At 49.7% G+C, this 27627-nt stretch overlaps 1 protein-coding gene and 1 long non-coding RNA gene across 2 annotated transcripts; one reads left to right on the plus strand and one right to left on the minus strand.

Moving 5' to 3' along the window:
• Window positions 1-22148, minus strand: CXXC4 (CXXC finger protein 4). Its single transcript, XM_064450043.1, has 2 exons — window positions 20991-22148; window positions 1-3640 (listed from the first exon to the last, which is right to left on the minus strand). Exons 1-2 carry the CDS (start codon window positions 22080-22082, stop codon window positions 3596-3598), a joined length of 1137 nt encoding a protein of 378 aa, XP_064306113.1. The 5' UTR covers window positions 22083-22148; the 3' UTR covers window positions 1-3595.
• On the plus strand, window positions 21375-26822 carry LOC135313119 (uncharacterized). Its single transcript, XR_010372713.1, has 3 exons — window positions 21375-21444; window positions 23289-23403; window positions 25769-26822. It is a non-coding gene; the product is annotated as an uncharacterized LOC135313119 (long non-coding RNA).
• The last annotated feature ends 805 nt before the right edge of the window (window positions 26823-27627 follow it).

The raw sequence follows: 27627 nt of genomic DNA on the forward strand, positions 1-27627 counted from the left end.
TATATTGAATACTAAAGTCCTTTATTCAACAACACAGAAATATCACAAAAACAACTTTACTGGGCAAATTGAATGTTTTTATACAGTTTTGTACATGCCCCATAAGTGATTATTTTTTTCATAAATACACTGTTTTCCAAAACTGGTTTTTTTCCATAATTGCACAAGCATACATACACCTTACACAAATATCTATTAGAAAATTTAATAGATAACTGCACAGTTCAGAAATAGGAGAACACTGTGAAAGGAGTACATTTCTGTGGCCCGTGTTTCTGAAAAACCCCTCCTAGTTCCCTGCAATTGTGAAAATGGAGTACTTTCTAACATAGGAGCTGTCTTTTATTCACTAAGAATACAGTAGAGCTCAGCGTGAAACTGCCAAATTTAATAAAAACAAAATCTGAAACATTTAGCTGTTACATGAGAACCCACTGTTTGATATCACTATGCATCTAACCATGATCAAAGACCCACTACTGCTTTTTGCTGAATGCATTCGACCCTGAATGGTATGTTCATTTAACTACTTTCTTTCTTCATTATTTGATTACAGATATAGCCCATTTAAAGACTTTATATTCCTTAACATTAACTGTAGGACTTACATACCAGGGGTTCTGTACAAAAGGGAGTATTTCACCTCATAGGGAGGGTCTGTATTAATTGACAGAATGCGTACGTGCGCCTCCCTTTCAGCTTTACCATTTTTCATAAGTTTATCTGGGGTATGCCAAAAATGCTTCCATCAGGCTTAGTGCTCACACCTAGAAGACAGCAAAAGTATGCCCTGCTTTTTTTTTTTCTTTTGCGTCATGAGAAAGGCAGACATAGAGGAATACAAATTCTCATACTGGAAACTGTGTTTGGACCTTGTGAAAAGCACAGATTTGGTAATTAGAACTTCACAGTAATCCGACTGACAAATATGTGTATAAATGGGGGTGTAGGGCTGGGGCGGAGAGAGACAGGCCAGAAAAGGGATTTCCTTCTTCAAACATCACTAATTAAAATGCTCTATGAGCACTACATGGTATAAGTACTGTTTCAGCAAAATCTAAAAATCTGATGGTTTAAAGGAGCAACATCCGAAATGAAAACCGTATGGGTAAATCAAAGAAAAATCAACTCTTGTTCATTTTCAATAATTAACAGATTTGCTTGTTTGTTTAACAATTTTGAATTGACATGTAAAACACCACAATTACAATATACAGATCCATCAGTTCTTTAAAACAAAATGACAAAACAAAAAAAGAAACCACATCAAGACATGCAACATTAGGGTATTAGACAGTAAGTACATTGCTATGAATATCTTTGTACACCTAATGTAGCCTGAAGTTAATTTTGTCTCTGCTTCTGTAAGAACAATCACGATTTTCCAAAAAGCAAGGCAAGCTTACCAGATGTGCAAATAAGGCTTCAGTTTGTAAATCAGTCAGCCTTTTGGTAGAGAAGACCTTACAAAGCTCATATTGGTCAGTAACAGAGACCCTAACCAAAAAGGCTCCAACACAAAAAAAAATCCATACACGGCTGCCATACAAACAAACATAAAGCTCATCGGATGGGTATTGAATGGGTATTCAACTGAGGACCGCTTACAAACTGTAAGAGAGGCACCATGATAGAAGCATTTCAAATGTGATATTCCATTTCGGAAGCCATGTATGTGACATCATACCACGCAAAGACGTATACATGTGCATCGACCCTAAGTTGAGGACGCAGGTCTAAGCCCAGCCCACCCACGCTCTTCCAGTTACCCCGGGTCACCGACGCTCTGCCCGGCCCTGCCGACACACACACGTGACTTCAGGAGGTTTCTCCTCCTCCAACCCTCGGTCTTAGCTTTCTGGGCCATTCCCAACACCCGCCGGTCCTGCGAGCGAGCTCCCCTGCCAAAGCCGGCGTCTCCCCCGCCTGCACAGGCCCCACACTGTGGCACTCCCAAGCATCCCCTGTACTTCACCAAGTGAGTGTGACCAGGGGCCAAAGGCTGAAGTACTTAGGAAAAAGTAGAGAAAGTGCTGAAGCAACAGGAGATTTCAACGTGCTGTGCATCATTAACCGGTTATTTCCATGCTCAGCACCTTGTCTGTGAAACTACTGGTAGTCCGATCTTGTATAAAATGATAAATCTATCAAATACATGGCACAACAGCATTCGCTTACTTTGACGGGAGGGCCTTTTCACTCATGAGTGGTATGACGAAGCCAAGCAATAAAAAGTGATGATCAACTGATAAAAAGTATCCCTAAGTTCAGTATCCTCCATATTTTTTACGACATGTGAGTTATATTCCTCCGTGCACTGCCTTTCAAGGAGCAGACATTTCCTCCGTGCAGCTAGAGCAGGAAGAAGAACGGCGAAGCATTCTTCTGGGGGCCTAAGGGACCAGCTGTTCAGCAAAGCCGAGATCAGTGGACCAAGAAACATGTGGGGAAAAGCGGGTTTTTTTAAAACATTTTTTTAAAAAAGTTCATTTTTATACCGCAAAAATATCCAGGCTCTTACATGAACACAAGAGCAAGTGAGACCCAAACCAGTCCAACTGTCAAAACTCACTTAACTGTGAAGAGCTCCACTTGGACCAAAAATATTGCATTCCACTTTATAAAAAATTTACTCCATTGACTGAAAATTTTACATAAGAACTCATAGGTGAAGGGTAATTAGGCTGAGTCATCATTTTTTCTAAGGTCTTGTACTCACTTCGTTTTGCATCCTAGAACAACCTTTATATAGACAACTGGTTTTGCACATCCGCCTATGCGGGGCACTTCACCTCAGAGCACAGTGAAAAGCGAGTCAGACACCAGACAGCATTTTTGGAGACACACCCCTCTGTAAAGCTCCTTTGGAAGCAATGCAAGTGCACAAACTACTACTCTAATATAGTGCTTGAAAGATTAATTTTAAATGTTATATCTTCCCCTCTTACACCACCACGACGGAAGGTAATTGCTAGATGCATCACAATCTTTTTATCTTGGAAAACTTGGCATCAAGTCTCTATGGAAGGATGCATGGTAAAACAGTGCTGCTGTTGCTGCTGCTGCTAAACAACTAGCAAAATAATAGTTAAAGCTAGAATTTATTGCTCCAGATTTAACTCGCAGAACCACACCGTTGTGTACAAACCATTAATCTCCATAGATGCTCAGACATGATTGTCTCCTTGTGTCTAAACACACAAAATACAAGCGGCTATCTGTACAGTTTACAGTACTGAAACACATATATTTGAAAATGAAGTATAGATATGTTACTTTTCAAAGATACATGACTTTATAGCAGGGGTTTACCCAAACTTTTTTTTTTTTTTTTTACAGCCACTTTAAAAATAGACAACAACTTCACTAGTATAGCTAAGTTACATCAAAGAAAGAATCAGTGTACTGAATGTGAAGAAGCTGGCCAATTCCCCAGGCTCCCAGATTTTTGTCTTTTGCTTTTGAGGAAACCCCTATACATAAATGAAAATAGTATCTGAGTATATTCTTCAATGGTGGACTAAGCAGTTTCTTAAAACAAGACTTTAGCTTGCCATTCACTTCGGACTGCCTTGAAAATAAGATACACTACTGCTTAAAAGAACCATCGGAATGCTTCAGCGCTGGGAACAGGTGTTCTCTAAAAAAAAAGCAAGAAAACAAGTTAAGCTTTCTTTTGCGGCATTGGCATACTCGAGTTCTTCTAGTTGTTCTTTTCCTTTACATTTTAGGCATACTTTCAGTTATCTAGGAACAACACGATGCCTCACATTGCTTGACAATTAATAGAAACATCCTTCCTCCAAACACACACCATTTTAGGATCATACGCGATACATCGTGCCCAGTGCGTAACACACCGAGCATGCTGTCTTCTCCTTAGTTAAACAAGGTAGTTGTGGAAATGTAAACGTTGCTAGAAAAAAATCTCCTGGAAAACAGACAGTGCTTTCAGAACAACCACACAGCTGTACAATGGTTTCTGCCTGTGTCTTGGCATATTGGACAGGCAGTTATGGCTGGGTGGCTTTGCAGGTTAGACACACACTTTGGCAAGAACACTTCTTTTGATAGGGCAATAACAAAGGCACCGATCTGTCATTCAGAACGTGTGCTGTGTCTACAGGCGGCTTTGGAGCAGAGGTCGGCATTTTCAAACCTCAGGCCTGTCCCCTCGTTCCACAATTAGGTTGCGAGTGCAGAAAGCACTTAAGTACATCCTTGACTTCATTTCAGGGAGGGGAACATCCTACTGACTTGCGGGGGACTGTCCAGGCTGCCCATGTACTTTCTTTTGCGCAAGTGCTGGACCTTGGCTTACAAAGAAATAGCCTACTTGCAGAGTTGCTACCCTCCCTCCTTCCCCCGCCTGTTGTTCCCCCCAAAAATTGTATCCACTTGCATTCAGGTGCCTCCACACACGTTTGCGTACAGGCAAATTTCCCTTCGCGGCTTTAAAGTACAACGTACATGAGAGACTGAGGCACTGAGCCTGAGAGGGCTGTGCCATTTCTGTGAGGTACTTCTTGCCCTCAATTTCCTTCAAAGCCAAAAGGTGATTAAAGTGCCCTTGAACCCATGCATCAAGACCCACATGTCTCTCCTCCAGAACTGATGATGATGCACTGCCCAGGGAGGCGAAAGCAAGCCCTGAGACGACTTTGCATCACTCAGTCCCAGCCCACAACCACTTGTTTCATTAAGAACTGCCCACAAATAGTAGCATCACATCCAGTGAAATTCCCCTAAAAGGAAATCTCTGGAAATTTGAAAATCAATACTTGCAATGAAAGAGTTCTCAATGATTTTGCTGGTGCCATATACAAATACCATCTCTGTTTTTGAAGGAATTCTTTCATTTTTGTTTCACAGAGGATCTTTTAAATGTTTTCCTAGTTTTTCCATAAAAATACAATAAAACATGGACCCTACAGCATACAGTGCGCATTGTACACTATGTCCGAATATTTCTTTCTGGATTCCAGGAAACTGCTCATTAGCATGGCAAATATTTTTTGTTGAATTATTAGCCCATTTTGTGATAGTCAGGCTCAAGCAGTACACGGCTCCTCTTTTTGTAAAAGCTGTATGAAAGGAGAGCTCTTATTGTTGCGTTTATCGCTCCTGCCCATGAAAATACTAGAGCTGAAAGTAATTCTGCTGTGTCACCAGAATTCTGACCTGTGGTCAATTCAATACCTGCTCCCCCTCCACAAATGTTAAGCTTTAATAAATCATGCAAAAATTAACTTCCAAAGACAACGAGCTGGTTTGTTGAATACAATCGCCCTGACCAGCATGAGTTTTCTTTGTGTCTGCTGTCCAAAAGTAGGAATTGTTCATATCCATCTTTACCAGTCCCTGCTCTGCCCTGTTACGTGTGTTTAGCATAAGCACAAGTAGTGACAAAGCACAGCAGCCCTCCTCCCAAGGTACGCCGAGGAGAGCTAATGCAATTGCTAGACCATCCGCACCCGTCTGTGTGGGCTGTAAGATGGCTGCTGAGAGCGAGGTATACAGATTTATAATTTATAAAGAGGTTGACTGCAGAAGAGGCTGGAGTTCAGAACGACAGGAAAAAATCATGTGACTAACCTGACCTCAAAAGAACAGACAAACATGCAAATGTATTAAACTCAGTAGATTGTCTTCACCTGAAAATGAAACGTAATACTCCGCTGTGGGTCCATCTGCCTAAACACAAAACCACAGCTAGACAGAGAGATTTAAAGACATAGTGACTGAGACGGCCTTTATTTATTTCTTTGCAGCATCAGGTTGAGTTACTGTCAGACGTTGTCGTATCAGCTGGAAGTAAAGGTGCAATGTCTGATTAAAAGGTCATTCAGACCTTTAAATACATAGAATAATATTTTTGAAGGGCAAAGCTGTGGTTTAATATGTGTGTTTTTGAAAAACTACAAGATAAGGAATTTTGCATCCGTGTATCAAGCTCTAATTAAAGACATACATTTACAATTAAATATCCATTGCGCTAACCCCCGATTTGGGAATGAATTATTAATCCACACTTAAACAAAAAAGAAAGCTTTTAAAATTGTATAGGTGGATCGAGTTAAGCCTAAACCAATTTATGTGATGAAAACCATAGATGTTACCACTCCAAGAATCAAAGTTACTTTCAGACAAAAAGAGACCCTCCAGCCCATTTAGTGGTTCAGCACACCAACGTACAAGCTTAAGTGCAATGACCGTCTTACTGCCTGGCTGTATAAATCCAGGAGTCCCAGATGGGGAATCAAACTCCCGGCAAGATTACAGCATGTTTCTGGATCTCTGTGCTGCTGGCGGGGAATCGTTATCCTGAGTGACAGGAAAGACAGATCCCCCTGGAAGCCTGGGAAGGGGGGGCGAGGAGCAGAACCAGAGCTGATCGGCATGGTTTTGCTGTGAAAGCCTTCACCGCTCATGCCGGTGCAAATGCTGACAAATGGCAAGCTCACTCCCAGGAGGATGCTCAGAAACCCGAAGCCCCACCTTCTCTGAGCAGGTAATGCCATAAAGCGTGGCGCTCGAGAGAATTTATCCCCGCACAAACCCAGGATGAAATGACCTCCATGCTTTCAAACTCTCTATTCTGTTCCCTTCTCGCCAGCTCTTACTGCTGAAGAGGTAGCTGAAACATTTGAAATTTGAAATGTTAATTGTTGCCTTGAAAAATCAGCTTCACTCAGGGAACCAAGCGTGCTACATTTTTGGAGGAGGAGGTAAAAAAGGCAATCGAAACCAATGGAAGAGTGAAAATCACACCAATTATGGAAAAATGATACCTACGTATCTGTCCTGGCTGCCCCATGGAGAAACGTAAAAGCCGACCCTTGCTACACGTGTGTGCACGCACACGCTGCCAACGCGTGAAAACAGCACACTGGCAGGTGCTGTAAATTCCTCACCAGAGACTCTGTTTCAACAGCTGAGGTCTGTAGTTTCACAGCAAAAGCATTCATTAAAGAATGATGCCTCCCACAGCCCCCTGGCGTGACCGACTGACTGATGGAGCAGGGCACGGGGTGCCAAAAGGTGGGCTCGGCTTGTCCAGCCCAGCCCCATCCTTTAGCGAGCTCACACGTGTGAAACCAGCCAGAGATGCCTCTCGTGTCTTGCAGCCACCTGAAAGATTGGGTATGGAGATCAGGAATCAGGAAAGTCGGCCGCTCCTGCTCAGGATGCTGTTGCTTGGTGTGCAGCCCAAATTCACAGCTGCATAACCAAGACTCACTGTAAGTCATCTGTAGTATTATTTTCTGCAAGGCTAGGGAATCACTTGGGTTGAGGTGAACCACATTCAGAAATAAAATAGAGTAATAAAATATATCAGAGCACTACATGATTATGAGCTAATGCCTTACCGATGTTAAAAGATGTTTGCATTATGTAAGAATCCTTTGACGTTTGATCCATGAGCAAAAGTCCCACTCTCATTGAAGCAAACTCACACACTGTCTACAGCAAATTATTGGCCAGATTTGGCACTCTTCATTCTTCTTGAAGAGTCCTGGCCGAAACGATCCAGCTCAACAGAGGCCCTTTGGGAAGTGTATCGCAGCTGAGGTACAGTCAACAAGACCTGGGCTACCTGACAGTCTTTACAAAGACCTACACAACCATAGAAACAGACAGTGGTGAAGGATCTTTGTCCTTAATGAACCTCAGATTCACACGGCAAGGCAAATTATGTCAGTGGATTTCCCAAAACAGTGGGACTGCTGCAGGCCACACAGGCAAAAACGACCTTACCAAGGTCTGCGCAGAACCCCACATGAGCTTCTCACCCCTTCTTGAAATGTCTTCCACAAGAGGAGCAGTTTAGCACTTAGGCCAGTGGATGTACAGCATGAAATTTGATCCACGCATTTTTATATACATATATATGTGTGTATGTGTATTTCAATATACACCTATACGTACATATATAGATATATGATCAGAGACAGAGAAATCTGGTGCTCCACCATGGTCAGAAACTTCAGCTGGCAAGTCATAGCCCCTGCACAAAACGCAATTTGGATCGATCAACAGCCCAGCCCAGCAAACGCTGACCGCCACTGGCCATAAAGCAGTGACTCTGTGCTCTTCTTACACCTGTGCAATTGTGGGCTACACACCTAATCAGTCCCACAAAACTCACACATACTGCAAACTGCACCTTTCCCCCACACTGCACCTTTCCAGCACCGCAAGCTAATTTAGGTGTCAGTTTGATCACGCTGGAAATGACGTCAAGTATAAACACAGTGTTGCTCACACATGAACAGTGCAGAATCTGGTGCAAATCCACGTGCTCCAAAACTCACTTTCCATCCCCAGTTTCCCTCTCTGGAAAGACCCTTCCTCAGCCAAGCGCCCGGCTGCAGAGCACGCATGGCGGTACGGACGCGGCCTCACGGCTGGAACGGGGCTGTGCGTCTCGCTGAGACGTGCCAGCACCCAGCAGAGCAACACCATCTCCTGACCCGCAGGCAGGCCTCCCTCCCGGCGGCAGAGGCAGCCCACCAGCTGGTGGGTGAAGGATGCCAGCCTGCTCTGCCTCCGGTGAATGCGGTCTGGACAGCACCTCCGCTCCTTACTTGCCTAAATACTGAGCCACCCTGAGAGGAAAGCGGCCTTTGAAAGTATCTATGGCCCACTTTGTTCTGCTCATAAATATACATTACCTACAGCAATGACTTTGGGGAAAACCTCCCGACGCTCAGATTCAGCTCACACAGAGTCTCCTTGAATGTTTTTCTTCAGGCGAGGAGGCTGAGGGGCAAGAAACTGGTGTGTGAAATGCATCTCCTGGAAACAGGGAAGGGAGGAAAAGGCAGAGCCCAGCACACAGCACGTTTCTCCCAGCCCCTCTGCTCCTTGCCCTGAAGGTATGCCGGGAGTCCCACGGACACTGAGGGGCCTGTCTGCGGCTGCGGGGGCACGAGGCGCTGCTCCTGCACGCGTGCACGCCGGCTGGCATGGAGAGCTCTGCGCGGGAACAGCCCGTGCCTCTCCCTCCTGGCCTCTTCCCACCTAGCCGCAGGCCTGCAGGAGGGAATCCCCGGCTCTGGACGGGGTGTGAAACAGTCCACGAGGCTGCTGCTCCCCACAGCTGCCACGATCCCTGGCTGCCCACTAACGCTGCGCTCTCGCGCGCTGTGTGTGTTACCAGGCCGCAGCAGATGTCCTCTAGTAACGAGCTTATTCTTGGGCTTAGCAGATAAAAAGGGACACATACACCGGGGTCAGAAGCTTGGTGGTGAGTTTGCTTCCGCAGCCCACCTTAAAATATCACTCCCCATACCTGAGCTACGAGCCTGTCTCCCTTCATACCAAGGATGAGATTTAACATTTATTTTAAAAGTCAGCTTTATTTGCTCCGAGAGGACACGCATCTGCGTGCTGGCAGTTATTTTTCCACTTGCGCTGCATATCTCTCAGGCCATATTTGAGACAAACCAGATTTAGAACATACCAGATTAGGAAACTCATTTGACTGTCTCTGCCACCAGCTCCATGAAGTGAAAAGTAAGCCTCCACCACCAGGCATTGCAAATAGAAATTTAAAAAACGTACTCCTAAGTCAGGGTTGTGTTTTGAAAACCCAGCTCCTCTCAAACAGCTCACTCGGAGGTGACCTCAGGAGGTTTCAGTGGGGCTGGCTGGGGAACAACGGGCATGTGCCCATGGTCATGGGAGAGCTAGAGACTTGCCACTGTAGGGCCAGATCCTGCCACTTGGAGTCAGCATCAACAGCAGGCAGTAGCTCCCCAACCAAATCAATAGGATTAGACTGAGGAGTAATGTTTTTCTCCACAGGAGAAAGAACAAGCAAACACGTCCCTCATTTACGTTCAGTACACACCATAGTTTAATTTATATATATTATTTTTTTCACTTTATATACGAGATTAAATTTGGGGAATGGGTAAACAATTTCACTTTTTTTGATCTGAAAAGATGCATAACACCATTGGGGAAAACAGATGGCAAACATAGATCAGGAATCATAAGGAATCCAGACTAATGCTGTCAAAGAAAAACAGCTCAGTCCCAGGAAATGTTAGCGACGGAGCCCCTCTCCGTGCCGGTGAGCACCTACAGCTAAGAGCAGCCACGGTAGCTTTCCGCAGAGAGGCTCACATCCTCTACCATTGGCCTTGAAATCCCTGAGGGGGCTGCTTGAGCTGCTAAGCATGGCTTGCACCGAGGCTGGCAGGCACAATCATCACTCCAGGATGCAGGCAGAGCCCTGGAAAGGAACACATCTCCTCTCCCCCTTCCCTCCCGGGCTGGGAGTAATTGGCTGCGGTCGTCTTCCAGCACACTCCCTCCCTTGTGCCAGTGCAGCTCTTTTGGCCAGCAAGCCCACGGACAGAGCCAAGTCTCCACCTCTGCCGTCCCGCTCGCTCCCCAGGGGAGCAGCCGGCTTGGCCGCCGGCTTCCCCATGCCTGGCACCCCACACACGGGGCTGGCAGCGCTGGGCAAGCCGGGGTCGGGAACTCCTCCTGCCGTCTGCTACCCTGCAGCCGTGTTCCAGCTGGCCGCGCTCCGGCCTCGGGGGCTCCTAACGGCTTTCTGGCAAAGGCAGCACGCAAGACATCAGAGGTTAGGGGTCTCTCATATCTCTCTGCCAAAGGGATTCACATTTCTCACCCTATATCTACATACCTCTCAAGCAGTTCGTGCAGTTCCTTTGGTTTTTCAGCTATCCCTGTACCTGAGGATGGAGCTGCTAAGCCCGCTAGAGTGCTTATTCAATTTATGTGACTATTTTTTTTTTTTTTTTTAATTTCTTATTTGCATTCCAGCAGCATCTGAACGCCTCAGGCAGGATGAGGGATTGTTTCTGTTGGTTCTGCCTGCCCGGCCTCTCGGCCAGAAGGACTGGCCTGTCTCCTGCTTTTTCAGGGATGGGGAAAGGCTCGTACAAGCTCTAACACAGTCTTACTTCAGAGCCAAGACTGATGCTAAGCAGGTCGGAAAAGCTGTCACTCAGTGCTCCCATACTGACTGTGAGAATCAGTGTCAAATAGCCAAACGTTTTATTAGCATAAAGCGGAAACCTCTGTTACTGAGAAGAGTTTTATAGAGAAATTCTTGGATGCAGGTTTGTTACCACCATGCAACATAAAACCCAAGACCCTACAATGCAGAAGACACTAAAAATGAAATACCCACACCGCTGCTCAGCTTCTGCTTTCGCCTAGGACCCGCCTGGTTACTTCTGCTGACTCTCCTGTGTCAGACATTATCAACTACAAAGTGTGCCTGCCTTCTGCAATGGATGTACCGTGTGCATACACCTCCCCCTCACACACACACACACTGCTATTCACCTTCTCCCTAATCAAACCTCTGTGAAGACCATCCATCAGCCCCTATCATTTATCCTTCACACACACACAAGCTCACAAAACAGAATTATTCTTGTTAACATTCATTCCATTAATGAAATCCCTGCTGGTTCATCATCCAGTGGTACAAGTCTTTGCACTCACAGGCTGACATCTCTATCATCCTCCAAACTGCTGCTCTGGGGTACAGTAATCTTACAGAGTGGTCTCCGAGCAGAGGGGAGGCACGTTTCTCAGTACCAAACCTAAATTTAAATCTCTTTCCCCTAGAGCTGCTGGGGCTTCAGCATCTTTTTCTCCTGCATGGAACCTAAAATCGGCTATGATGCCTCATTGGTTAGCTAACTGCTTCTGTCCTTTGGGATTTTTCATATGCTGTTGATAAAAGAGCCAGTGAAAAATATATCCATTAAATGCTTGGCCTCTGCTTGCTTGTTTCTTTTTCTGCAAAACTTGCAAAAAAAAAAAAAAAAAAATTCACTCAAATGCAGTAGCCAGCCAGTTATCTGGGGTGAGGGAGTACTTTCAGCCAACGCCTAAGACTCATTACAGGTGCCAGCTTGGCTCTCTCACAGCCAGCGAGCAGCATGTATTGCCCGATTAGATGCAGGGAGAGGAGCAGCAATGCAAACTCTCACACAGCAGGTCACTGCAATTCCTGACTGGAGGGGAAAACATTAAAAGATTGTAAATGGCTCTGAACCCCATTCATTCCCGGGTATGTCTTCTGAAATTTTCAAGGATGACAATTAAGATCCATCTCAGTGATTATTTTCATGACACTGTCACCTCTGGTGGACTTTGACCTCCAATTTATTTTACATCAGCTACCAAGCAACCAGCCAACTGTGATCACCACCTCCCAGAGCTCAGCCGAACCGGTGATTTAGAGGGAATAGGTTTTACATCATTACTAAGCTTGTGTCATCGAGTCCTCTCCCACCCACTCCCTGGTGGCTAGCTATTCAAACCCACGGCCCTTCCAAATGTATTTTCTGCTCTTTTCCTCACTCTAAAACCAACGGCCTTTGTTTGGCAGATAAAACTCACTCTGGAGATCACATATTTAACGACATATACTCCTTGCCTCTCCTTTTCCATTTCTGACCTCTTCAACTGCACCACGATAATCACGCTCTGCCCTCCTTGTACCTTCAACGCAGATGGCTAGAGCTCTTCAGCTCTCTTCCAAGCCTCTCACTGCCAAGGCTGCTGCACCACCGCTGCATCCCCACCCAGCAGTTAGGATGTGCAGAAGGAAGAATGTTACTGAACCACTGTTGTTTTGGGGTATTTCTTTCGTGGCAATGGAGCAAATTCTTTGTGTTAACGTAGTGCAGACTGACGTGCTGTCAGCATGCTCCAGCTTCCCTAGGACATGCAGTACACACCACCAAAGAAACCTCTAAGCCCAAGCAGTCCCCATGCAACAAATCACCATTTTCAGCCTTTCATTTGCAAGCATCCCCTCCCTCCTTCACATTTGTCAGCTTGTCTGTATGCAGGCCTTTATCATTTCCTTAGCTCTTGAACAACTTGTTCGGATCATGCGACTCCTCCCATACCACATGCTCACCTGGATACCCAAATACTCTCCATAAATTCTAGTCAGTTTAAAAAATGAATTAAAGAAACTGGATTAGCCTATCAACAAGGCACGTGGAAAGCCCTGCCTACCCTCATCAAGGCCCCTTCTTGCTGTATGAAGTCCTGGCCTTTCCCCATAGAAGTGCTGGGAAGTCAGTTACTGGTGAGCTCTTCAGCTGCCGCACCCGAATTACTAATGGCATACCTCCTGCTCACAGCAGCAGATATATTCCACACTCTTCTCACCAGAGGAGAGCTCACGGTCATCTTCAGCACTACCGTTGTGCCCTTCCCATCAGCAGATCACCTCCAGTGCTCAGTGAGTCTGCCCCATAGTAACCGAGTCACCCCTGCGGAGGAGCAGGCACCCCCTCACAGAGGCTTTGAGCGTTATAACCAACCCTCAAACACTTTTGTGTCCTTCTCTGTTTGAGCACTCTGCAGCTCTTCTTTCCTCCTCCTCTGTCCTCATCTCAAGTGATACCCATCCTGAACTCCCTAGGATTTCCCATCATTTTCCAGAGTTTTTTAAGTTCCTCCATCTACCGCAAATTTAATACCGCTTCTCCACTTCCTAAACCACTGAATAATCTCTCTCATCTCTGTACAAATAATTCCTTGTCAAATAAATTCTGATACTAGGTAATGGAGATCCTATATAGAAGTGCAACAGAGACCATGACCACAGCAGTCTGGAACTGAAAGGAATACTGTCCTGAGACAGGAGAGATGCAAAGTTTTAAAATGTCCAACACTTCAGAGACCAAAATAAAGGAAAATGCTGAGTAGAGCAGGGGAAAGGAAAAAAACCTATGGTGAGCCAGGGAAAGGCATCTGATGAGTTTGCTGCCTGCCAAGGACGCAGTATCCAGCATGACCCGGCTGCCTTTATTCCTTTTATGTTCTCGTATCTCACTTGCCACTGGAGTGTCTGGTTAAATAGGAAGGAACGGAGAAACTCTGGCAAACTGCAAAAAATTTCAACAGGCTTCACACATACCTGGCTATGGAGTTTTGTAGTGTTAATTAAGAGGATGCCTAGGCGTTCCAGGGAGGAGAAAATATTTCCCGTAATGTCTGAGAAGAGAAGGTAACAAGCCTGCTGGGATCTTTTTAGCCCCTGCAGAGCTAAGGCTTCAACATTATTAAATGGCTGTCGCATCTAAAGTATGGTGCAACATAACTCAACGCACAACAGAAAGCACAGGATGCTGAAACAGGGGATGACTTTAGATTACACTGCCGAGTAATTCAATTTCAGGACAGGTGTTCGCATGTGACTGAACAAGATACAACTGGGGAAAACAATAAAGGTACCCAAAAGAAGAGAGAAGACATACACAGCAGGCTGGGCTCCCAAATAGCAAAAAAGTGTCAAACGAAACCGCATGCTTCAAGACATTGTGGTTCTGTACGATCATTCAAAGTAGATGAGCTATCAAAAAATACAGACACTACAGAAGCAGGGAAACACTTTCTTCGGATGGTGGTACTCCTCAGAAGACACGGTATCTGCTGGCAATTTTTAAGCACATAGTCGGTGACTCAGGAATCGTTAGCAACCGAGGCCAAGGCCCAGGGACTTTCTGGCGGCAACACGAGTTACTTATTGCTCCTAACTCACTCGGGTACATCCGCAACGCTTATCTTAAAGCCTTTCCCTATGCAATCAGCAGCCGCTTCCCACTGCAACCAGCGATCGAAAGGATTATGCTGTATTTGATGAGACTTTAAGGAGTACATTCTAGGTTTGCCTGCTTAGAAAGATTTCACCAAGGCTAACCCTTAAAATACATGCATGTTAGGTGTCAGAAGACCACTAGTTTTCTTTTTGCAGATGCAAATTTTTAGGCTGTTTGGAAAGGACCTGTTCTCAGTCATTGCTATGCATCAAAAGCGTGACACGGTGTACAGAAGTTAATATCTACTTTTTGTTTAACTCTCTAGAATGCATTTCTTTTAAAACCAAAAACGCAGTGCCAAGATGTTCCTCTTCAAAAGGGACCGCTTTCTGACATCCTAATTCATTCTCCAAGGGAGCAAGGTCTTCCCTGGCTTCAGTAAAGGTGTTAGGTGTCCACTTAGCAGGCAGAATTACATGGAAAGTGGCCCCAAAACCCAATAATAGGAACACACATGAAAAGGCAGGCAAAAATTGAGACTGGTTCTTACTGTTACCCACCCCAAATTAGCAGTATATAACATGATAGTCACACATCTACCAGCTTAAACCAGTCTCCATATATGAATAAGGCATGATGTGTATAGCCCACAACATTTTGTACAAAAACAGAATTGTTAAGATTTTCCAACAGTGCTGTAGCTGGCAAAGGAGTCCAAGTCATGACAGTCCTATGCACCTCTAACTGAAATACGTACTCCAAAGTGACTTAGACAGTTTGAAGGGGGGAAAAAAAAAGTACTTACTATGCTAATTACTGCTCTGGGGGGAAAAAAAAAAGGCTTCATTCATCATCTTTCTCATGACACATGCAACTTGTCCAGCCTAAACAATACGCAGAGATTTCGTTATGTCCGCTTGAAAAAACAGACCAACCCATCAGTCACAACACTGAAATCCAAAGTGCGGCGCAGAATCCTGACGCCCCAACTGTATAACCTATAGTAGTACTTCGAAAAATGTGCAAAGAACTATTCAGTGCAATCAAAATGCGGAACCACCACAACCAGTTAACCTTTCTTACCACACGGACAATTTCACTGGCAAACAATCATAGTTCAGCAATTTAAAGCACGCAACTTCCAATGCAAGTCGAAAGCAGTGTTTGTATGAAAGGCTGTTATGCCCTTGACTGACCTACAATTTTGCTGAATTCCTTGAAATTCTGTTCAGTTCAGTACCAAATCCCACAACTAAGAGATTCCCTTAGGCAGGAGAAACTTCCTTTTCTCCCCGCCTTTAACAAACTACACTATATCAAAGAGCAGTTTATATAATGTATATTCTAAATTGAATGCTAATATCATGGGGTTTGGGCATTTTCTCTGCTTTGTAAGTATCGCGCGAGGGAAGGGAAACAACATGCGAAACAGTAAAACAGAGGACATCCGACTCCATTTCAGAGGCTATCCCTTGCACTCAGCAATTTACCAGAAATGTAAGACCAACAGCTCGACTCCGGTGGGCTCTCAACGTCTTCTTCAATCCCACGTCTCCCACCAACCGCAATGCATTCCTGCCTTGCAAGATGTGATCCTAACGCAGAAGGTCAAATAGCGCTTCAACAAGGTTTCCGAGCGGCAGAGATCGGGTGCCGGCGAGCAAAGACTGCTCTGGTCTCTGCCAGAGGTGGCAGTAGGAGGCCTTGTATTGTCCCCAAGAACCTCCAGAGGTCAAAAGGAAAACTCATCGCCGAGCACGTGTTTATCCCAGACACGTAAAATCTGGATGAAAGTGGCAAAAAACATCGCAGAACACTCAACAAAGGTCAAATCTTGCCACCCCCGCTCCCTGCCAGCAGCGTCACCGCAGGATCGTGCGCTGTGTCGGAAGGAGCGCGCCGCAGTCACCCGGCGATGGCTCTCGCGTGGTGCCAGCAGCCAGTTCCCGCGCCAGGCGCCCTCCCTGCAGGCTCTGGCCTGGCATGGAAAAACAAAGAGCACCCTGGTGCAACACAGCGGGCACACACGAGGAAGAGAGAGGAAAAAAAGTCATCAGCATTCGGGGCTGATCAGCCAATGTGAATTGCGCTCAGGACAGACTGCGGTTCTTGCTCCAGCTGTAAACTCCCGGGGACAGGGACGGCCTTTTTGCCTGCTTGCACGGTTGTTTAACACATGGGGAGCCTCGACCAGACAGAGGGCCACGAGGCAGCAGCAGGGAGGTGAGAAACACTGCCATATAGGAACATCGCAGCGAAGAACAGCAACGCAGGCTACGAGGGGGTCTGTCTTTCCACCTGCCGGTCAGCCACTTGGATCGCGTCAGCTGCCTCCTCCTTACCAAGCTTTTCAGTTCCCCCTCACGCTACTCAATTCCTTCGTGCCGCCGCTCAACTTATGCATGTAATTTAAAGCTAGATAGATGGCAGGGAAATTGCTTCCTCTGAGGCCCCTACTAATTGACCCCTATCCGCAGAGCTCAGCAGTCTTCCCTTAGCAGCGCTCACACGCGCGACCACAACACGAAGTGCAAGTTCGGAGGTTGCCAGCGCAGCCTCTCTCCCCCGTGGCAATGCCATATGGTGTTAAGATTTTCAGGATCAGACACCGGTGCCTGTTGAAATCAATCACCACAATCCTATCCCCGGCGAAGGCCATCTCAAACTCCCGCTGGCCTGAAATGCGACTCAGCGAGGTGCCGCGGATTTGGATGCTGGTATTTACCGTTTCAGGTCGGTACGCAAACGTTTACTTTAATAGCGCACATACCAATTAGCGCGGCCGTTACAAATAAAGCGAGCGGCAGCGGCTATGATGACAGCATGCCCGAACAGCAGAAATCCCACCTTGGGGGCGATCCCTTCAGTCCCTGCCAACTGAGTCAGCCCGTCAGCCCCTCGGCCGGGCTTTGCCTCCACGCTGAGGCAAATGAGGAGTGGGGCAGCTAAGATTCACCTGCTGAGTCGGGATGGCTTACTTCAAAGAGAGGGGGGTGTAAAGCAATGTCAGGTTCCTAATCTTCATAACCTGCAGCAGAAGTTACAGACGCATATACCAATCAGAGGAAAATAAGTAGTCTCCACGGGTAAATAAAGATTATGTCTCTTTAAACTGACTGTAAATCTGAATGAACACAGAATATACATACACAAGTAGGCAGCGTGCAACGTGACGTCAATCTTATTTTTATAGATTTATTATTACCGTACATAAAATTTGCTAGTAATAATAACATTCTATGAAAAATACTAGAGCATTGGGACACTTTTAAGGTGAAAATAGTACAAGAAAAATAGGAAAAAAATAATTCAAGTGTGTAAAAAAAAAAAATGCTGGGAGGGAAGCATTCCATTAAAAATGCAAGGGTCAGGGACTGGAAAGCATTCATGTGAATCTGTCTTCAATTCCATGTACTAACCTTGAGAGTTATATCCTACGCCTTCATTGCACCAGTAGAAGAAGAGATTTAAAGGAAAAAGAGAGAAATGGTTTCCGTGGGATCAGCCAGTTTACTGTTTATTGTTATTATTCTCATTTTTCGTTTATTTCGTTTTTAAACACAGTTCCGCCCCCTGCCTTGAATCATCTCCGCCACTTGCAGCCACTGTCGAGCACAATCCACAAATCTTACAAGCATGTAGTGGAACGTGAGCCCCTCCATCCTCGCCGCGGTTCCTTGGGGCCATGCCTAGGGAGGTGGTGGGGGATCGCCCACGCAGAGCTGCTGCTTCCCCAAGAGCGCAGGCCAAAGGAGCCCCAGGAGCTCGCTCCGCGGGGAGGCTGCCCTCGCCCACCCGCAGCCTCCCGCTGCTGCGGTGCCCTCCCGTAGGCCCTGTCACTCTCTGACACCCTTCCAGCTGGTGGCCTTACAGCCAGAGCACTGCTGCTGCACGTGTGCTTCAGGCAGCCCTGCTGTCACTCTTTATTAGTTAACTTGAATTAAAAAAAAAAGAAAAAGAAAAGAAAGAAGATCCAAGAAAGTTACTCAGTTTGGGCGCTTTTCCTCTCCTACTGACAAACCGTACTTCTGTACAGGAATTAGCCACATCCCGTGACAAAACTTCGCAACGGGCCACGACCCACAGAGAAGCGATGCCTTTCTGGCATCTCCAAGCTGGAAAGAGAAGCCCGCTTCCTTCGAGTCACGGTACGGCAGCAGAGGAGCTTTTGTGTTTATGTATCTGACGGAGCACGAACAGGAGGGAGAGAGCAGGGGAGAGAGAGGATGAAGAAAAGAAGTGAGGGCAGGTGGTTATGAGAGTACACAAGTGGCTAATAAAACCATGGTTTTTACCAGTCACAGTGGTTAAACCATTTTAACGGGCGGCATTCTCGTAACACGCCTGAGCGGTTTTTAAGGCTGTCAAACACCTCTTGTCGAGAGCGAGGAAGTTCTGGAAATGTGCTCAGAGATGCACACAAACCCATAGGAACATCTGATAACGCACAAATTCGTTTCTTCCAGAGATAGCTCACTTTCTGCACAAATCGATAAGCCATCGGAACCTATCATTTACCACAAACATTAAATCCCGGCAGCGCCCTGGTTTGCAAGCCTAATGAGGGAGGGAACGTTGGCGCTCAGAGGCACCCCCAGTGTCGGGGTGGATTCTCCATGTCTCTGGTTCAGAGAAGTCCCTCTTTTTGGCTGTACTCAGCTTTATCATCCGTCATTAACTGACCGAGGCATTAAGTATCTTCTTCGCAAACGTGCTACGAAACCAACAAAGGTGTATCATTGAGAAAAACAAGAGCTGAAAACCCAATCTAGTTTCTAGCACCTGGGAAGTCTATCCTGGTTTCTGCGTTCGTGATGCTGTGTCACCGTACGTTCACCAAAAAAACAGCGAAGAGGACGCAGAGCTACAAATCAAACTTTCAGGAAGGACAGTTCACTCTTGCAAGGAGGAATCAATTAGTCGGTTTGATGAGGCCGGTTAGAAAACAGTTAATGGCATCAGCCAAATGTCAGTTAAATCCCCAGATGTTGCTTTTGTCCCACGGCAGTCCCAATACTAAGGCCACTATCCCCATTTATTTAATGCAGATCAAGTTAATGGGCTTTTGGTTGTTGCTTTTTCCCTGGAACCCCTCACCCCACCTCTTCCTGGAGGGAACTCCTGCAAGCAATGAGTTAGGGGGTAAACCCCGCCGCACGCACGTGCGCGCGCGCAGGCAGAGGGAAGTTGTAATTTCTCACTTAGTTGCTAATTTCTGTGACTACAAATCTTGATGTCACCCAGCATACACACACTGCTCCTCTGTACTAAATCCATCATCCTCGACACCTTCAGACGCATCCGATACGTGCGTCTAACCAGCAACACTATAATTTTAATAATGACAAGGGATTAAGTATGAGCGCTAGTCTTTCCTCTCGCTTGGTTCCTCTGCCTAATGACACCAACCGATCGCCGTTCTCCTCCCGGTTGTGTTTTTTGGGCTCCCACCGTCTGTTGTCCCCGATACGTTAACCGAAATGTCTGCGACGTGGGATCTGCCTGTCTCTCGTACGTCTAGCAAACCTGAAAACCTGTCGTTACAGCTTTGGGAAATGCAATACATTGTCGGTTCCGAGGGCACGTCGTAAAAACAACCGTGTGCGCCGTGCTGTCGGAAGTCAGTCCCGTCATACCTGTGCTATTTTTCCATTGCATTTTATACACCGTGAGCGGGTTATTTCGTACAAGGTATTGCGAAAGAGATTACTTGGGCACGTTTCACCGACTACCAGGCCCTAGGGCCAGTCGTCTGTCTTGGACAAACCGCTACCAGTCACCCTGGAGATGAACTCACCATTACTTTCCCCTGAACTTCCGACGGCGGGAGCCAGGCGTTGGGCTAAAACTTTCCCTTTCCCACCTCCCCCGTCCCCACAAACCGCCCCGAATCGCCACGATCGCCGTTAAAAAACAAAAAACAAAAAAAAAAAACCAAACAAAAACGAAAAATAAAGAAACCAGAGACAGCCAGCAGTCTTATAGAAAGAGCACGGCAGGTAAACCAGGCGAGCAGCGTCTCGTAACGCCCACGGGCCGGCGGAGGGGGCCGGGCGCTGCGGCCCGCGGCGGGGGGCGCCCGCGGGGGCGGCTCTCCCTCCGTCCCTCCTCGGCGGGGCCGGCGGCCGGGGGCGGCTCTCGTCCGTCCGTCCGTCCGTCCGTCCCTCCTCGGCGGGACCGGCGGCCGCGGCCAGCACCGAGCTCGGCGGGGCGGGGAGGGGGCGGGGGGGCGGCGTTTCTCTTCCCTGCGGGGCGGCGCCGCGGGTGGGGGGGGTGCCGCGCCCGCGGCGGGGGGCACCCTCAGAGCCTGAAGGAGGCCTCGGAAAAGGGATGCTGCATCTTGAAGCTAGACAAGAAGCACTGGAGGGGGGGGGGCAGGGGGTTGAGGAGGGACGGCGGGAGGCTGGGGAAAAAGAAATCATCTCCTCTGACCTCTAGCGAAGTGCCCGGTTTTTTCTTAAGCTCTTCACATTTCCTAAATTTGCAGATCTGGTGTCCCGTTTTGCGGTTCCTGCAACTGCTGCAGACTCCACAGTTGATGAGCCGCTTGCAGGGCACGCACACCCCGCAGCGTTTCCGCTTCTTCTTGGCGGGGTTGCCCGCCCCGGCCCCGGCCCCGCCGCCGCCGCCGCCGCCGCCGGCCCCCCCTCCGCCGCCGCCGCCGCCGCCTCCGCCGCCGGCTCCGCCGCCCCCCGCGCCGGCGGCGGCGCCCAGGGCGGAGGCGGGCGAGGCCGAGGCGTGGCTCTGCGGGCAGTCCGCCAGGTTGGCGATCTGGAAGGCGCTGTCTGTGACGGCGGCCGAGGCCGCGGCGGGGGAGTGCAGGGCCGTCATGACGATGACCCCGGGGGGCAGGGAGAGGCCGCCCAGCGCCGGGATGGCCGAGAAGGTGCCGACGCGCTCGGGGAGGTTCATGATCTCGGCTTCGGCGGCGCCGCACTTGAGCTTGTTCATGCACTCGCCGGCCAGCGGCCGGCAGTGCTCGGGGGAGAGGGTGGAGAGGAAGTTGCCGTTCGCCATGGGCAGGGCGGGCTGCTCGGCCGGCGGGCAGCCGGGCTTGCCCAGCCGCTGCGAGTCGCTCCGGTGGTGCATGCCGCCCCTGCCGGCGTGCAGCGAGGAGGCGGCGGCGGCGGCCGCGGAGGCGGAGGCGGCGGCGGCGGCGGAGGCGGAGGAGGGCTTCCTCGCGCCGCCCGCCGCCGCGCCGCCGCCGCCGCCGCCGCTGCCCCAGAGCATGGCGGTGGCGGCGGCGGCGGTGGCGGTGTCGCAGTTCCAGGGGGACATGCCGATGCGGGCGGCGGCGGCGGCGGCGGCGCTGGGGAAGATGGGGGTGGTGATGCGGGCGATCTTGGCCGCCTGCGGGAAGGCGCCGCCGTTGGTCTTGTAGAAGGTGGCGAAGGAGCGGTACCTCTCCATCTCCGAGTTGTAATCCACAAGGCTGTTGAGGGCCCCCTCGGGCAGGTGGCTGTCCTTGGGCAGCCCCGGCGCCTCGGGGTTGGGGCCGCTCTCCACGCACACGTTGGTGTTCATGGTGGCCGGGGGGGGGGGGGGGGCGGGGGGCACGGGCCGGGGGGGTGGGGGTCGGGGGGGAGAGGGACGGGGACGGGGTGGGGGGTGGGGGTCGCTTAATCCTCCTCCTCCTCCTCCTCCTCCGGGCGCATTCCCGCGGTCGGTGGTGCCTGGCCGGGCAGCCGCTCCTCCTGCATCCTCACGGGAGCTGCCGCAGCTGAAACACAGAAAGTCATTTCCGAGGGGGTGCGCGCGCGCGCGGCGGGACACACGGACACACACGCACACGCACGACGGGGGGGGACACGCCGGGCGGAGGGCTTGAGGGGGGCGGCCCGGGTGAAGCGAGCCCGGTCCCGGGACAAGCCGGCGGGACACACACACACGGGGAGCGGGAGCTGCCCACCTACCATCTCCGCCGGGGAAAATGGAAAAGGCGGGGGAAAAAAAGGGGGGGAATAAATATAAAGATTTAAAAAAAAAAAAGAGAGAGAGAGGGAGGCGGGGGGAGGGAGCCGCCAGCTGCCACGGTGTCCTTCTGCGCCCGGCGGTCATTAGCTGCCTGCCGGCACAGCTGGCTCCGCCGGGCGCTGGTCGCGGCGGCACCGGCCCCCCCGGAGGGCTGGGGGGGGGGGGGGGGGGGGGGGGGGCTGCCTGCGGGCCGCGGGGGAGGACGGAGCTAGGGGAAAAAAAAAAAAAAATACTTAAGGCAGGCAATTTCACAGCTTGTGATCCCGGCGCCTGCAGCTGTACTAAAGAGGGAGTATTTATCCCAGCCTCTCGGGAGGATTCCCCGCCACCGCCGCCGGGGGCTGCGCAGGGATGGCTGGGGACACACGGACACACACACACAGACAGCGACACGGGGACAGCCCCGCTGCGGGGCAGGGGGGCTTCGCGGGAGGGAGAGAAAACCCGGGAACACTCGGGGAGGGGGGGGACACGGGGGGACGGGGACACGACACGTCGCTGTACCTTCTGAGCTAGCCCTCGGCGGGGAAAGATGGCTTTCTGCCTCAGGGTTAGCAAAGTTTAGGAGGAGGGTACGGGCACGGCGCTCGGTTTATACCCACCGCCCCCCCCCCCCCCCCCCCGGGAGGTGAAGGGGGTTATTTTAGTTTATGGCAATGAGGAAGGTACACGATGGCAGCCTGCGCGAACTAAAGCAAAACGTAAACATAACTTAAAAAGCCCTCAGTTTACGAACACTGCCTCTTTGTTTTCCAGATGCTCTACCTGAATAGTTTAGATATTTCCAGCATCTTTTCTGCCGTAGGGCTATCGATCAGAAACGTTCACTTCGGAGGCACTCGTGGGGGCTACGGCTAGTTTCCAGACTCCGGTATGTTTAGTTCAAAATGGTTATCAATTACGGTAATTACGATCGTAATTAGATTAATGAACCGTTTGCAGCCCAACCTACCGAGTGCAAAAACTTCGTCTTCTCCCGACGTCGTGCACTAAAAAGCGGGCTTTATGTAAACAAATCCAGATGAAGGGAGCGTAAATCTACAGGAGAAACCTCACCCCCGGCTGCAATCGGGACTGGCGGGCGTCCTTCCATCGGAAAAAGAGACCCCGAGCCCGCAGGAGCCACCTCTGTGTTTCCACGTCAGGGAAAAACCCAGACTCTCGCCGCCTTTCAGAGGTCTGGTGGCGATACAAAGGCTGCCCCGGGAAGCTCTAGGCTAAGCGTCGGCTTGTAGAGGGATGCGAAGGATTTGCATATAGCGACGAAAAAAAAAACCCACACACAAAAACAAAACAAAAAAACCCCCCAACCCTCTCCCGTTTCCAGAAAGGAAAACCTAGCCGCATGTCCTCGGTAACAACTACTCGATAAAACTAGTTTTGCCAGCCATGTGTGGGAAAGCCACGCATCTGGTAAGGAATAAAACGCTAGCGTTCAGCCGTTTATGCCAGAAGTCCAGGAACATACGCATTTTCTTGCCCTATTCCCCCCTCCCTCCCCCCCCCAGCATTAAAGTAGCTTCCCTCCACAAAAGCCTCCCTCGCTGGCTACCTCCTCTCTCCCCGCAGCCCCCTCTCAGGGTTTATTGCCACCAGGAGCGAGAAAATGATGGTGCCCACCAACCGGGTCATTATTGTTTAATCGATGCATCTCCGGAGCATGAAAAGGGTACCCGAGACGCAGTTATTGATTTCTCTTCGCCGCCCCCCCCCACCCCCCCCGCCTTAACTATCGCCCTCATTTCTACGAATGAAATAAATAAATAGAAATTGCCAGCCGGGCTTCGCGATTCTGTCCCCGCTGAAGCTAAATGTGACCATACATGTTCAATATTGCATGTCTGCTCTGCCAAAGACAGAGAGATCAAAGGTCATACTTAACATTCAGGAGGAGGGGCGGGTGCAGATTAATTAATAAATTAATATAGCGGCGCCTTTTATTGCCCAAGTCTAGCATTAATCTACTTTTACGATCCCAGAGGGCAAGAACAAACAAAAAAAAAAAACACGAGAAAAACACAAAATTAAAAAAAATCCCCCCTAAAAAAAAAAATAATCAAACAACCCACGACGGATAAGGGGGGAAAGGAGAGCGGGGGGAAAAAGCAAACCAGTCACTTACCAGGCTCTTTATTTGGGGGGGCTTGAGCGTGCAGACGCTACCAGCCTGTCTGCCTTTAATTAGTTGCACATCAGTCCCTAACACAAAGAAGAAGAAGAAGAATATCCAGATGTGCCTTGGCAGCTCCTCAATTACAACTTTGATACTTGTAAACAAACTGCGGGGGGGGGGGGGCTGGGGGGGTGGATAAACGAAGCCGCCGATCCACTAAACAAATACCTGTAAGTGGCTTTTTTCCCCCCTCTCCCTCTCTCTCTCGTTGCAGAGAAAGGAGGAGGAGGAGGAGGAGGGGGGAGCAGGGGAGGCGGCGGGGGGCGAGGAAGGAGCAGGCACAGAGGGAGGGGGGGTGGGGGTGCGCGGTGGTCTCCTCCGCCGGCGCTGCTCGCCGCCCGTCTCCCGGCGCCCGCCCTCGCACACAGCGCCGGCGGTGCGTGCGTGTGTCTGTGTGTCCGTGTGTCTGTGTGTGCGTGTGCGTGTGTGGCGGGGGGGAGGGGAGGGCGGGGGCGGGCGGGCGGGAGGCGGCGGCGGCGGCGGGGCGATCGCCGCCGAGGTGAGGGAGGGCGCGGGGATGCGGGTTCCGCCGCCGCCGAGAGGCGCGCACGGGCCACGGCGGGGCGCAGCGCGGGGGGCCCCCCCGCACCCCGCGTATCGCCCCGCCATCCCCGTCCCCGCGGCGGGGCGCAGCGCGGCCCCCCCTCCCCCCCCCCCCGCATCCCCCCGCCATCCCCGTCCCCGCGGCGGGGCGCAGCGCGGCCCCCCCTCCCCCCCCCCCCCGCATCCCCCCGCCATCCCCGTCCCCGCGGCGGGGCGCTGCGGCCGGCGGCCGCCCAGTGCGGGGCTGCCGGCGGGGGCGGGGCGGCGCCGCATCGCGGGGGGGGGCGGAGATGGGGGGGCACCCCGCTGCACCGCACCGCTTCGCCCTCCCCCCGGGCAGGGAACTGCCCGCCGGGAAAGTTTGTGCCTGGGAAGTTTGCGGGGTCACCGGCCGGCGGGTGGGGGCTGGGGGTCAGCACCCCGGTCACCGCACGGCCGCGGGACATTTAATTTTTCAATCGTGTTTGTGTACCCCTAGTGACACCCCTCACCCCCCGCCCCCATTTTTTTTTTTTGGCAGGCGTGCGAGGTGCTGCAGATTTCAGGCGTATTTTGGCGAAACGCAGCCGGCTGAGTCGTGGATGTTACACAAGTGTCTCGGGGATCACTGGAAGTGCTTTCCAAACGCTTGCCGCTTGCCGGTGTGTGCCAGAGCCCCGGAGGTGGGTGGCATCTGCCCGTGCAGGCCACACGCACCCCGCACCTGAGCTGCCAACCTTCAAAACAGTTCTCTCAACAAGCCACTGACGTGCCGACACTGCACGCAAATGCACAGCAGTTCCTTAAAGAATTTCAACAGCTGAGTGTAAAAAACCAAAAACCACCACCAAACACACCTGCCTTCCCTGGAGTTCTTGCAAGCACAAAAAGTGCCTATATTCACTGAATAAATAATGCATCTTCATCCAGCTCTTCTTGGTACCTCCAGAGCGAGGGCTGGCACTTACAGAGATGCTCCTGCGGCCTGGTGTGGCCAGCGCAGGCACCAGGCGGTGAGAAAATGGATGACTCTGCCCAGGGAAATCATTTTAGCAACTTGTAAAATTACAGAATCCCAGAATCCCAGGTTGGAAGGGACCTCAGGGGTCATCTAGTCCAACCTTTCTAGGAAGAGCGCAGTCTAGACAAGACGGCCCAGCAAAAGAAGGGGAAGTTGTACCTTTTCATTGGCTTTATCTGTAAGTAAATGAAGGCTTTATTCGCAGGCTGAAGTTTAATTACCTTCCGCTCCAGTCTGAACGCAAGCTCGGGGCACTCAACGCTCGGGAATTACCTGCGGGAAAGGGCCACAGGAACCGTGTCCTGGGAGCAGTAAGAGGAGGTGGATTTGGCGGCAGGATTTGGTGAGGACCAGCAGCCTCGCGGTTAATACTCCAACAAGTGAGACCATCTGGTACCGAGGAGGGACAGTTATGGTTGATAGGGTAGCTCGCAGATCTCCGAGGAGACACACCACTGCTATTTGCGTTACGGATTGGTACGCTTTATTTGGAAAGGGTACAGTTTATCAAACTAATAATCTGCCTTTAAACACACAATATGCATTTTAAAATACCCCCAAACAGGTATTTACATAATAAAGCGTAACCTCCCGGCTAGCTAGTGCCATCCCTTACAACACTTCTGCTGCCTTTTTCAGTGTCTTTTCTGGTTTTTATACATTTTAATATGAACTTGTGGGGAAAAATACAAATGAGGGGAAACGATGTTTCGGTAATGTCACAAAGTGACGAAAAACAAGCGCTTTCTCCTGTTGAGGTTCATTCCCTACTGCTTTTCTCCCAAATTAGTTGTCAAAAGCCATATGCGATACTCCAAACACCGAGGACGTTTTTCAAACACAGTCTCCTCCTGAACTCCAAACTTCCTTTAATCACAACCCGGGTCTCACTTAAGCAATCCTTTCCGAGTTAATTTATTACTCTTGAAGGAGTTACATTTTTAATAACCTAAAAGAGAAAAAGGGGAAAACTCTGATAATCTTTTCTCATGCATAAGGAAGACCATTTCATGTATTTTTTAATTGTCACATGAATTAAATTGCAGTGCTATATATAACCTTTCTGTTCCAGGCTGGAAAACTTGTACTCTTTTCTGGTGTCGGGGAAGAAGTGTGGAATCCAGTTCAGACGGGCTTTCTCTGAAACTTTTTGCTCAGTTGAGTTTTGTTTTGTTTTGTTTTCAGATACGAATCTGTTTCATCCTGCAGTCTGCCCTAAGCCTGGGAGCAGAGGAGGACTGGAGGAGTAGAAAATATGCAGGTGTTTATTGGTGAGGTAGCCAACCTTCCAGCTACAACTTTTTCATGACGAGTCTTAAGAAAGCAATTCCAGATTGTCCTTTTCACCGTAATCCATGCTTTGATGGGAGGGACGGAAA

This window comes from Phalacrocorax carbo, chromosome 4, assembly GCF_963921805.1.
Source record: "Phalacrocorax carbo chromosome 4, bPhaCar2.1, whole genome shotgun sequence".
NCBI lineage: Eukaryota > Metazoa > Chordata > Aves > Suliformes > Phalacrocoracidae > Phalacrocorax > Phalacrocorax carbo.